Source organism: Protopterus annectens, chromosome 7.part0, assembly GCF_019279795.1.
Source record: "Protopterus annectens isolate FY-2018-M chromosome 7.part0, PAN1.0, whole genome shotgun sequence".
Lineage (NCBI taxonomy): Eukaryota > Metazoa > Chordata > Ceratodontiformes > Protopteridae > Protopterus > Protopterus annectens.
The window spans coordinates 1,734,210,662-1,734,223,772 of NC_056739.1; the positions used below are offsets into that span (position 1 = coordinate 1,734,210,662).

A 13,111-nucleotide genomic window follows, 5' to 3' on the forward strand; every position below is an offset into this window, starting at 1 on the left:
TTATTCTTGTAGCATTTTAGTTGTTTATTCTGTTTTGTATAGCATTTAGGTGTTTCAAATACAGAATAACTGTTTTATGCGCCTATTACCTAAAATATAGGAAATAATTTTGTCCTAAAATCTCAGGACATTTGCCATTTTTACAATTTTTTTGCAGGACACAACTGCCCAAAGAGGGACTGTCCCTCGCAAAGTGGGACAGATGGTAACCCTACCTAAGATAAGGTTTATGGATGTGGTGAGAGAGGACATGCAGGTGGTTGGTGTGACAGAGCAAGATGCAGAGGACAGGAAGAAATAGAAACAGGTGATCTGTTGTGACGACCCGTAACGGGTACAGCCGAAAGAAGATGATGATGAAAGAATATCACCAGGAACAAAACACATCAGTTTGTCTTCTGAGGGGAATCAAAACAAGAGGGAACATACTACGGAATGTAAATTTCCACATGGGAATGGAATTATGGAAAACATGATGACGTTAATAAAGAGGGCAGTAGTTTAGCGAGATACTGTTTCGGAGTCGGTGTGAAGCCTAAAGTTAATCTGAAAATGGAATAATGTTCATTTTCTTTCCATATCGAAACTCTGTTCCGGCAAACAGCGTGACGTTGTAAACGTCCAAATGCCAAAGTCACATGACAAGAACACGCTACTAGGTTATTTCCTTTTATGGGACGTTAGTTGGTTTTCTGTAAAATGTTAATATAACGTTCTTCGGAGTTGATTTTTTATAGCGGAAATAGTAGCGCAGCTGTTTACGGAATATGGTAAGGCTGCGTCAACTTTAGCTTAGCACACTGACATTTTTGTAGTTAATAACAAGTATACAAGAGGAAAGTACACCTTTAACATGCTCACGTGAGGCTGTTGTATCCCTATGTGAGATGCTCACCTTCTTTGATGTTCAGCACTCTGGTCCAAAGTAAACTTGCTTGTTCTGTCCTCTTCAATTTCTGTCGTTCACAACTGTTATTGTATATTTGGTTGCATGCATTTCAAGCATGACGCTTTTTAGTAACTGTGTTGCGAGATAAGTATCCCATCTGTGTATTCATGATACTTAAATTGTCCATTTGTAGAAATGTTTTAACGTAACTCTCAACTGTCCAGACTTTCGCAGAATATCCATATTTTTGTCTCATATTTTTGTTGGTTTTTGATAAAATTTGTGATTTTTCCGGCAAGTCATTGAGGATGTAAGTCACTACATATTGACAGGTTGAGTTTCAGGCTTTATAGCATTCATAAATTGCACACTAATGCAAAGCCTGTTTACAAGGGCAATATTAAAATCGGTCAATGATTTTGGGCTTTTGTCACCCTCCCTCATGTTGGCTTTGATCAGAAATCTTGAGTTAAGAAGTGGAGAAGTAATGCTATATGAATTTTGGTGTCACAAATCAGTGTTTTATTTAACTTTGCTTGCTTCATAAGTTTGGGGTTAGTTTCATTCTCCAATTTTGTTAAGTATAACGTAGACGCAGATGCTTTGTATTTATTGATCAATATATTGCTTTTTTGTGTGTTTTAGGTAAAGGCTACTAATTCCATTGTTACTTTTTAATCACTTGTATATCATTATTAACAAAAGTAAATATGTTCTGGTTATAGTTTGCATTATATGGGTTTGACATAGTAAAGATGCCTCGATTTTAGCAGGAGGAGGTAAAATGAATAAAGATCATGGCCAGGTGTGCAGTTTTTTGCATCTTATGTTTCCAGTAACTACAACCAGTTCTTGTGTGTGTTACTGGTTTTCTGATTCCATATCTTATGCTGCTTTCTGCCATGCATACATCTAGTTGTGATTTAGCTGGCAGGTTACGTGGATAAACCTACGAGGTAAAGATGTCCAGTATTGAAGTTTAGATTTCCTGGAGCTAATGTTATCTGCATGCCTACATTTCAAACCTTGGTCACTAGTGTAATAAAACAGGAAGGAGGTCTTTTGAGCATTTTACTACTCTCATGACTGATAGAGTCCAAGCATATTTGTCTGGATGAACTTTGAGAGCATGAGGATGTGGGAGGAAGGTTGGATATTTAATCTTCTATTTTCTGTCTGAACAAGTGTGCATGCACCACAGTATAATGAGTGCACCCTGATCTGTTACCGAGGGTGAATTTATAAATTTTAAACATGGGCTGTCAAGCATGAGGTGAAGATAGCTCACATGGAGATCCTAGAAAGGTGCCCCTCTTGCCCAACAGCACCATCCAGTCAGCCTGCTGCAGCACAGCCATGACAACCCCACCTCAAGAGAATCAACATTCAGAATGTGCTGCATAGGATGTACTTATTGAAGCTCGTAGTTATTTACTAGGTTGTTGATCCATGATGATCTTTAGAAGCCTAGCCATACATTCCCCATGAAAATTGTATCCCATATATCTTAAGTACAGATAACCCAGAGACAAGCTGATGCCCCCATCCACTAGGCAATAGGGTGCTGGGGACAAGTTGTTGGGGTTCAGGATAAGACCAAAATAGTCATCACTTTGGAGCTAAAAATAGGTATTAGTTGAAACCAGACTTGGTTCAAATTTAGACGACCCCCTGTGACCGCTTTGAAGAATTTCTGCTTCTACCAAGATTTGTGATGTGTTCTGATCTTTGAGTGGAACTCTTTTTGGGAGAGGACCTAAGAGCTGGCCATCCTTGGCTTTTTCAAGAATTCACTGGTCTTTTTCTCTTGGCATTTTAAGTAAGGGCAAAATGAAAGAACAATCACCCTGGTGGACAGTCCCTTCAGATAGTGACCAGTAGGGGCACCCTTCTGGGAGACTTGGCTTGCACGGCTCTGCAAAGCAATGCTGCTTAGTGATTCAAATCTTTCTTGATCTGTGAGGGTGTTTCATGTCTTGAATAGTTTTGAAGAGTGATGGAGTTTGAAAGCATTGTTAGAGGCCCGTTGCAATAGTGAAAGCTTGCTTCCTCATTGGGAAGTTATCACCCAGATCTTGAGGTGGCTATACAATGAGGATCTGCCTGCAATACGAGACTTAACAAGGTACCCTGTTTGAGCTCTTTTGTGAGCCATCCCATGGAAGCACATGCTTGACCTGTTGCCTTATGTCAGCACTCAAATTTGCAGCGAGCCACATATTAGTTCACTATCAGATGTGTAGACATGATCTTCATAATTTCTTCCTGAAGCTGTAACTTATGGAGAAATAAAAGCTTTACCAGCACTGGATCTACTAGAGAGGACAGGAATCTGTCAGACATACAGCTGTGGGACCTAAGCCCCAAACTTGGCAGATGAGAATACTATCTTTCCCCATATTTTTTTTACTCAAATAATTTTTATTTTGTTTATGAAGAAAAACAGTAATTTAAATTACAATTCAACAATAATGAGTAGTATAATAACATTATATACAATATTTACAAGTGGCCCAATAAGAAAATAAAAAAGGACATTCGGTAGATGAAAAGAGAAAAAAAACAATTTTCACAATCCAACAAAATTCTATGTCTCTTTGATCTCATATGGTAAAGACTGTATCCATTTGTATCGTTTCAATAAGTGTAAGTTTTTTGTATATTTCCCCATCTTGACCTATGCTTTGGGCTCCTTGGCAGGCCGTAAGGTTGGAGAATGCGGTGTTCTTTGTGTTCTGTGTTGAATTGATCATGTTGGAGGCCTACAATGGCATGAGGTGTGCAGATTACAGTTTAAGGTTAGAGTCATCAGTCATTTGCTGCTTCATAATTGCTACCATACTTTTTATATGTTCATTGTTACAGTTTGCTTAACATGACATCATAGCTTTTCTGGTCTTTAATTCTTGCGCATGTCTAGTATTGAGCCCATCTAGAACTCTTCTCGTAGACTTGTTGAATTCTAGCTATGGATATAGCTCTTCACAAATCACTGGCATAGCTTTGAAAGAAATCGTAATATGATTCTCTTGCTGCAGACAGTCCAGGCCTTCAGACAAATCAAACAAGTTCTGCAAAATGTCATCAGTAATTTTTAATGCTTATTCAGTGCTCTGGGATTTGTGTTCCTATGCTTGCAGTAAAGTACTAATTACAGACTATCTTTATTGCACCCACTTGACATGTTATTGCATTATAATTGAAAACATATATTTTTGCACTAATGCTTCAGTGAAGCATTATTTACAAGAACTGAACTTTGTTCAGTAAGCTTAGGTTTTTACTGCTCAAATATTTGTGCTGGGTATTTGTGAATATGCACGTATTCTGACTGTATGCCTCTTCAGTATTCATAGGAAGTTATTAGGCTGTTGGCCCTGAGGCCCTTATAAGCCTAGACAAGAGTTTAGCCCATGTTTAGACAAGTCAGCACCTGGTGCCCCTGTCCAGCAGGGACAGAGGTGGAATCCTAGGGATGTATTTTCCGTTTCCCATTCATTATCCAGGTTGCGCTTAAAAAGGGGTAAAGAGGTACTCTGCTTGAAGTGGAGAGGGAGTCTATTCCACAGATGGAGCAGTCTCTGGGACACAAATCTGTCCCGCCAGCAAGTCTTGTTGATGTCAGACCAGGTTGAGGCCGCATGTGCGGGTTACTCAAGTGGAGCTTGACTTGCAGATATGCAGCAGTCCCATCAAGGTGGGGGTCTGAGATCTCCTTGTATACCAGGCAGAGGCCATCTCTGAGGAATCTGTGTGAAACTGAGTAGAGGGATAGGGCTTTTAGCCTATCTGTGTATGGTAGATTTTTGAGGCCCTGGATCCTCCTGGTAAGCAACCTCTGTGGTCTCTCCAGCTGCTGCATGTGCTTTGCAAGGTACATACTGAACGAGGCATTGCACTCAATAATGGGCCTTATAAGGGAAGAATACAGGGATGTTATGACCTCCTTATTCCTGGATGAGATACCTTTACTTAATGAGGTGGGTCATGTACAAAGCTTCTTCCTGGAAATAATTTATTGATGTTCACAAAATATTATGCTCCATCCAAGACATAGATAGAAAACAGCTTTTAAAATACAAGTCTAAAAAGGTGAGGGACGTAAGCTAGTTACGAATTTTGGAAATACAAAATATTTTATGGATCTTGTGAGGAAATATTGGCATATATTACTTTTAGATGAAAATCTAAGTAATACTTTACCAGCTGAGTGTTTATTTACATTTACGAGTGGAAAGACTTTAGGGGGCTGGTTCAATCATTATAAAAAGAACATTGAGGTAGGTCCAACTATGGGTCAGTTGTCCATTGGAGGGCATCTAATTAGAGGATGCCCAACCTTATGGACACTGTAACAACTGTAAATACGTTAGTAAAAGTGAGCATTTTTCATCTGCTAATACTTCACAAGTTTTTGACGTTCGAATGTTTCGCAATTGCAGCACAGACTGGGTGATATACCTAGCTTACATGTAATTGTTCGGCATTTTATATAGGTCAGACTTCTCGACCTTTGAGGTTTAGGATAACAGAACATATGAGTGCTGTCAGTGCAAAAAAAACTACTAATGCTTTTTATATAAACGCACTCTGCAACATAGTACTGCTAAATTTTATTTTACAGTTATTGATAAAATTGGGTATACAAGAAATAAAGGTGGATGGCATAAACTACTGGATCAAAAAGAAAAAAGGTGGATTATCAGGTTAGGGGGCTTGTTTCCACAAGGGTTAAGTGATTGAAAAAACTCCAAATAGAACCAAAACCTTGAAAAACAGAAAAAAAAAGCTGGATAAAAGCTGTACCAAAAACACAGTCCACACTGGAGTCGCACTGATCATTTCCAGAGATTGTATTGGTGCTTCTTGGTACCTCAGCTGTGAGCCTTCAAAGAGAATAAATTATACACCAAACCAAATGCATTTTATACTGAATCTTATGTTGTACTGAATCTTAATTACTTGTCTTAATTCCATCAATTAACTAATATAGGAACACTCCCCAGTAAGAGCACAAAAATGATAATGCACAACCATATAAAACTTCCTAGATGTTTGTCTGCAATACATATGAATTATTTACCCAATGTAAGCATTCAAATTTTGATTTAAACCCTTTGGAAATAAAGTGCCAAAATTGATTATAAATTTAGTCTCAAGCTGTAATAACTTTGTGAGATAATCACCTCCCTTCTGTATAAAGGGCTGAGCCATAACACAAAAAAACTAACAGATCAGGTTTTAATCAAGAAGTGAATGCTTACATTGGGTAAATAATTCATTTCTGACAAACATATAGGAAGTTTTATATGGTTGTGTATTATCATTTTTGTGCTCTTACTGGGGAGTGTTCCTATATTAGTTAATTGAAGGAATTAAGACAATTAAGTAATTAAGATTCAGTATAAAATGCATTTGATTTGGTGTATAATTTATTCCCTTTGAAAGCTCACAGATGAGGTACCAGGAAGCACCAATAAAATCTCTGGAAACTATCAGTACAACTCCAGTGAAAGTGTGGGAGGGAGCCAGTGCTTTTGGGTTTGGCTGGTTGTTATGTCTTGGGTAAGATACAACCCATGTAAACTAAAGGCTATTGCAGCGGTAAGTAATTTGTACATCTATTATTATGGGTAAGTGCAACTTACACAGCTGTACTTTTTTGTATGCGTAATATGTTTTCTGGCAATGCTGATAGGTTTATCTGATTATCTTACTGTTAAACGTAAATAACTACACGTATGTATGTATTTGTAGCCAGAACCCCTTTTAAATAATTTAACTTGCATCAATATTTCCATGGATACCATCATTAAAAAATAAGTATTTCTTCAAACAATGTCAAATTCTAAATACTAGGCCTAAGCACTCCGTAGTTTAATTATCTTCCTTTGTAGCAAGGACTAAGAGGCATTTCAAACAGTACCATGCAATGTTAACCTCGTGTCTCATGGAGGCTAGCTATTGCTGATTGTCTTATTGCTTCACTCTGTGTTTTCCTACCAATTTGAGACATGAGTGAATTTAAAAATTTCCTTGGGCAGGTAGTGTATTTGTTTTTATGTATTTTTTTCCAAAACATGTTATGCCTGAGCATGACCAAAAATGTAAATCCAGTCCTCGCTCTAATTCTTGGCACAGCTTCAGCAAGTTGGAGAGCTTCCTGAAAATGTGTCCATTCTACTGCATAGAAATGCTGTTGTGTCCATTTTTTTGCAATGAAACATTTTTTATTTCTGATTTTCCATCATGAACAAGTAGATATCTTGTGTAAACTGCATGCGTGGTGCACTTATATTCCATCATGAACAAGTAGATATCTTGTGTAAACTGCATGCGTGGTGCACTTATATTAGTTACTCTGGCGGCTAACTGCTTTTATCCTAAGCACAGTCTTCATACATGTCTGTCTGGGGTCTACTTCATTTGATCGACAGACCATTTGATCGAAACTCATTTGGTCGAAAACCAGTATTCAAGGCATAAAACTGGGATTTGTCCCCCTCCCCAATGTCGTGCAACCCTGGAGTTGGTATATATAGTTAGGGGGGGTGTTTCCTTTAAAAGAAGAAAATAAAACAAAAAGTACACATTTTAAATAAAAATAGGTGGGGGGCTTTGCCCCCACACCACCCAATGTGGGGGGGTTGTGCCCCCACACCCCCCCTAACTATATATACCAACTCCAGGGTCGCACATCATTGGGGAGGGGGACAAATCCCAGTTTTATGCTTTGAATACTGGTTTTCGACCAAATGAAATTTCGACCAAAATGAGTTTCAGTCAAATGGTCTGTCGATCAAATGAAGTAGACCTGTCTGATACAGACAAAGTAGCCTAGAATCAGAGTTTACTGCATGGAATAACACCTTAATTTTTTCTTCTGTTCAAGTTTATTTATTTTCTTGTTTTGCCTAAACACATTATTCCCCCTCACTTGTCAGTGGTTAAATTTTTTGATATTCATACATGCTTATTTTTTTAATCCCATTCCTGTGTATTTTCTGTACTGTTGCACCTTGTAACAGCTTCCCTTTTAATTAGTACTTTTTCTTTTCCACAACTATTTACATTCCCTTCCCTCCTCCTCAATTGGGCATTATCTTCATCATCTCTGAGATATTCCTGCTTTATCTTCCATCTCCTGTCATCTTCTAGTTTTCTTGTTTTGTGTTTTGCTCCCATTCTGCTTTCCCACGACAATATCCAAGTCCCTTTATTCCACTGCCCAAGAGGAATAGCTTTTTTGTTACTTCATCTGTTCCTTGGTATGTCTCCTACCATTTCCTGTACGTCTAAAGCCTTCTAACCTTTTACAGTTCCAGAAGCAGAACCTATCTGTATTTGGGAATATTTCTGATATTTTCACTGGTGTAAAAAGTATTTGTGGCTACACCTTTCAAGTGACTAGTGTAATATCTTCACTTTTGAGACTGACTTTGGTAAGTTTCTTATTTTCCTCCTTTTTCTGTTTCCCTTTTATACTCTCTCCCATTTATTTTTCTGTTCTTCCCCTCTTACATTCTTTTTCGCTCCGCATCTCTTTGCTATTCCTACTAATCCTCTTGTTCTCCCTTCTTGCTTCTATCTTTTATATTGTTTCTCGGATTTCATTTTCTGGCCGTATCCTTCCTTGCATTTTATTGTAAGTACATACAGTTACTTTATGTTTCCATTCCAGAGTTTCTTGCTGTTGATCTTCCTCCTAAATCTCTCTTGCTTTTCTGTCTTCAGTCCGTATTTGTGGCTAATTTTTGACATCCTTGTGTTTCATCTTCCACTTCATGTGGCTGACTGGTTATTACTGTCATGTTTTCTTCCTCTTATTGTTGTTATTTTCTTTCTGTCTCTATTTTCTCAACTCTCCTCTTCCCCATTGTGATCCAGATGTATTTTGAATTTATTTTGACCAACTTAGTTTTAGGTTTTTACCTCATGTCTCCAGTAATATTTCTATTGTGTCTTATCATTCCATACTGTTTCCTAGATCATAGTTTTCCAAATAGTTTTGTAGTCTACATACATTCACTATTATATACCTGTAGCTGTTCCTTCATATGTGGTACCCCCATAAGCCCCCCTCCTCTGTCTGTTTTACTGGTATTTCCCATGCTACTCTTGGCTTATTCCCTTCCCACATGTAGTCAATTAATTGTTTTATCTATTTGAGAGAGACTGCTTCAAGTAGTTTCCAAAATACCTGGCATGGCTATGTGTATAATGACAAAAATACAGATCTTGATTACTCTGATTCCTTTGGCCTAAATTTAATTTTCTTGCTTTCCATCTTTGTAGCTGATATTTCATTTTTTTCATCTAGCTTGTCATACAGTACTTTTGCTATTCTTCCTACTGTGTCTTTTCAGCTAAATTCCTAAATATTTTATTTTTGATGTCCCATTCCTTGTCCCTTTCTCAGCCGTGCCTATTTCCTGTTATGTTAGATGCATGCATATTGTATTTATTTACTCTGTATCCTGACTTCCTGCTGAATGCTGAACTCCTCTGACATTTCCCACAGTTTTTCATGTCTTCTCTTGGATTTGTTAGAGTTAGGAGGATAATCTGTGCATATGGTGATATTAGGATCCCCCCAGTTGGTATTCTCTCATTTCTGTGTGCCTCACTTTCCTATACAAGCGACTCTAAATATAATGCAAACAACAGTGGACAGTCTTGCCTTGTCTCTTTCCATTGTTATTTCATCTGGTCTTTATTTATACTCTGCTAAATCCCTACAGCTTCTTTTTAAGTGTTTGATCCATTTTACTAGAAATCCCCATTTCTCCTTCACTACCCTTTGACACTTTAATATGTTTTTTCTGTATCCTGGGAAATTATTACCATTATTTCTAGAACATCTCTCTCTCTCTCTCACTGTGAAAATCTCTGTCCTCATTTTCAAGTGTAGTGGTAAGTATATGCTCACAATTGATGTTTTTTGTACATCCTTCCTCTTATTCAGACATATCTGCCTTTCTTATCGTATTTCTCTTCTACTTAAACTGCATTGTTTTTCTCACTAGTAATACTGTTGCCCTTCTTTTCATGGTTTCCCAGGCTGAACGTGGGGCCACCCAGTAGCCCTTGCCCTTCAGCTTCCTATGTTCTTCTTGTAACGTGTGCTTCTTGAATAGCTGTTGTGTTTTCTGTTTTTTTGAGCACTCCCAGGATTCCTTCCCTTTTTCACTTTATTCCAGATAGCATTCACATTCCAAGGGATTATGCTTAACTTGGTGTGCCCCTTCATTTGTCATAACTATGACAGAGCATTTAACACTTCTGAGGTATCTGCTGCCCTCTGCCTTTATTTTCTACTTTACCTAGGCTATTTTAACTTTGTTTTTTCCTTTTTATAACATCCTGTCCGTCCCCCCTCCCTTTCCACCCCTTTATTCCTCCCTTAGTGAAATTCTTCTAAACCTCAAAGCTTTATCTCTTTTTCATATTTGTCTCTTTAATCATCTTTTTCCTATATTTCCTACAAACTCTTGTCCTATTCTGTGTTATGCAAGTGGTCAGTTTGCCTAACATAGCCTTTAATTCTGTCTTTTTATCATCTGTGCCTTCTTGCCATCTATCCCAGTCTTTTCTACTAATGTTTCTCTGTCATGTGCCCCTTTCCACATCTATTGTTTTTCTACTAATGTTTCTCTGTCATGTGCCCCTTTCCACATCTATTGTCTTATTTTGTTTTTTATTTATATACTTATTTCCCAATCATTGCAGCCGTTATAGCTTCCTCTGAGCGAATAATCTTGTGCTCTTTTATTCATCCTTATTTGTGTACACTACACTGGTATCATCGGTCACACTGCTCATCTCCCACTTTGCTTGTCCATTTTCTTAAACTACCTCTGTGAAGGGTCTCTATGTGTGTTCTCCCTCTCTTGCCATTATCTGTTCTCTTCTTTGTGTTTCGTTGCTTTTCCTTCATGGTTACTTGTCCTTGCATCCCATCATGTTTCCTCTGTGCTACTTCTTGCAAAATTTGTTTAATTTTCATTTTTTTCTCCTTTACTTCACCTCACCTTTGCTCTCTCTCTCTCTGTGAGAAACCCTCCTCTTCACCCCTCTTTTGATTTGTTCTGCCCCGTGACATGTAACAACTCCTGTTTTCCTTCTCCTTGCTTTCAGTTGTACAAGATGGCTTGTGCTTAAACTGTTATCTCATTCTGTGCTGAGTATGGTTCCCAACCATATGCTAATTATGCACCCCTCATCTTACTGTCTTCCTCTCCTCTCTCTCCAGTAGTCTTGTATTGCTTTTTTCTTCTTCGTATACTTTGCTCTACTTCTACACTTCCCCTTCAAAGTCACTGTCTGTTGTTCCCATTATCTACCTGTAGTGCTTTTTCACCATAGATCATGTTTGTATCACTAAACTTTTCATATTATTATGTCTGTGTAACATGTTCATGCATTAAATTCTAAAGTTTTCTTATTATTTTTACTGTAATATGTAGATCTAGAAGAGCATGTGTACTTTTCTGCTTAGTTTCTCTTTCTGCTCATCCTCCTTACTTCCTTTACTAAAGCTGCTCGTTTTGTTAGTCAGTTATGTTTTTTGAAGAGTGGCAAAAGTCCTTTCCCTTGCAGCCTGTCTGATAGCTGTCAACCTTCCTTGCTGGTTGAGATCCTTTCCCTTGTTTCTCTGACTCTTGCGGGTTCACTCTCAAGTTTGCAGGGTTTTGTAATACATTTAAAGCTTCTTTGGGGTCTGTCACTGTTTTTGTACTGCCACTGAGGTACATCCTGAAAATCACCAGGTACAGCAATATCCATCATACATCTTTCTCTTTGCACATTCTAATTACTGCAATGAAGACTTCCTGTTTCTTTGCATTTTAATATGCAAACTTCTGATCAATGAATATTCTATTGTCCTTTTCATGAATTATGTCCCTGGTCCCCGTGCCATCTAGATGTTCTCTTCTTTCAATTCATACAATGAAAACCTAACTGGTATTGGTCTTGGGAACCTTCTTCTCTCTTCATTCACCCGCCACTCTGCCCTGTGCATTCCTGGGCAGTTAACACACCCTTCTTTTTTGCAGTCTATTCTTTTTCATTTCTCAGAACATCACTCACTTTTATATTCTTGTGTATTGTTCGATCCTCTCAGTATCTTCATTTCTGTTCCATGCAGTCACTCCATCAATTCCATCCTTGCTTTGTAGTTCAGTTTTTTCATAAATCAGTCCTTGTATCACATATGTATGCTCAGCTAGCCTCTATTGTATGCCTTCTGACTTCTTCTCTTGGTTTAACAAGTTCTCTCACTGCCTGTTTTAAGTCTCTTATTTTGGCCCGTATGGCACCCAGTGTGATCTTCTGTGTGGGTTCAATGTCAGTTGCAGCCATCTCCGTTTCACCTTCTTTTTCTTGGTTTTTCAGTCTTCCCCTTTCTAACTCTTCCTGATATGTACCATTTTATTTAGGAAGCCCTTTTGATGTAGAGTACTAGAGATTTTTTCTTAGCTTTTCTCCTTTTTATCATCTTGGACAGACTCTTAGATTTGTATCTTCTCGGAGTGCTACCCTACTGTAAGTTCCTAAATATTTCCCTGTCTGTGAGGAAGCTATTCACCTAAAAAAAAAAAAAAACTCTTCCCTTTTGTTCATCTCTGCTCTTTCTGAACTTTTCTCTTAATGTTTTCTCCCCAATGGTTTTTAATCCTTTTGACTTAAGGGCAGTGCCAAAAAATGTAGCTCTTACCCACAATGTTAGTGAACCTTTGGGCACCTAGCATGTCTCATAGTCTACCTAAAAAGATTTAAAAACGCATGTTCATTGTCCCATCCCATCCTTGAGTAAAAATTAAATGCCTGAACTGTAAAATTTTATAAACATTTTTTTTGTGGGAGTATGAATTTTGCTCTCAAATTTTCAGGTGCTTAAGGGTCTCCTCCTTGGAATAGCTGTTTGCCATCATCTAGGCCATCAGCTATTCATTTTTTGAAGATGTCAGACACTTGAGGGTTTTGAAATCTGACGGCTTTCTTTGTAATCTGGAGTATAGGTAACAGCCTCCCTAAACCTATGAGATCAGTTTTTTGACTGCTGCCTTATGGCCACATAGGAATTTACTAGGCTTGTATTTAAAGTGACTGTAGAGTAACCTAGCCAAAAGAACCCCAAAAAAACTTGGGTATGGACTTCCCTAATCAAGGAGATATTTATTAAATGCTGCAGTGATGAAATCTGAGTACCTGTCTAAT

The 13,111-nt window shown here is 38.0% G+C and overlaps 1 protein-coding gene across 1 annotated transcript in view; it reads left to right on the forward strand.

Moving 5' to 3' along the window:
- Positions 1 to 391: 391 nt before the first annotated feature.
- UNC45A (unc-45 myosin chaperone A) overlaps positions 392 to 13,111 on the forward strand; it is a 1,636,854-nt gene continuing 1,624,134 nt past the window's right edge. Inside the window, exon 1 of the mRNA XM_044078271.1 lies at positions 392 to 770. Coding sequence (XP_043934206.1) covers positions 768 to 770 — 3 coding nt within the window. The 5' untranslated portion in view covers positions 392 to 767. The remainder of the gene's footprint in view (positions 771 to 13,111) is intronic.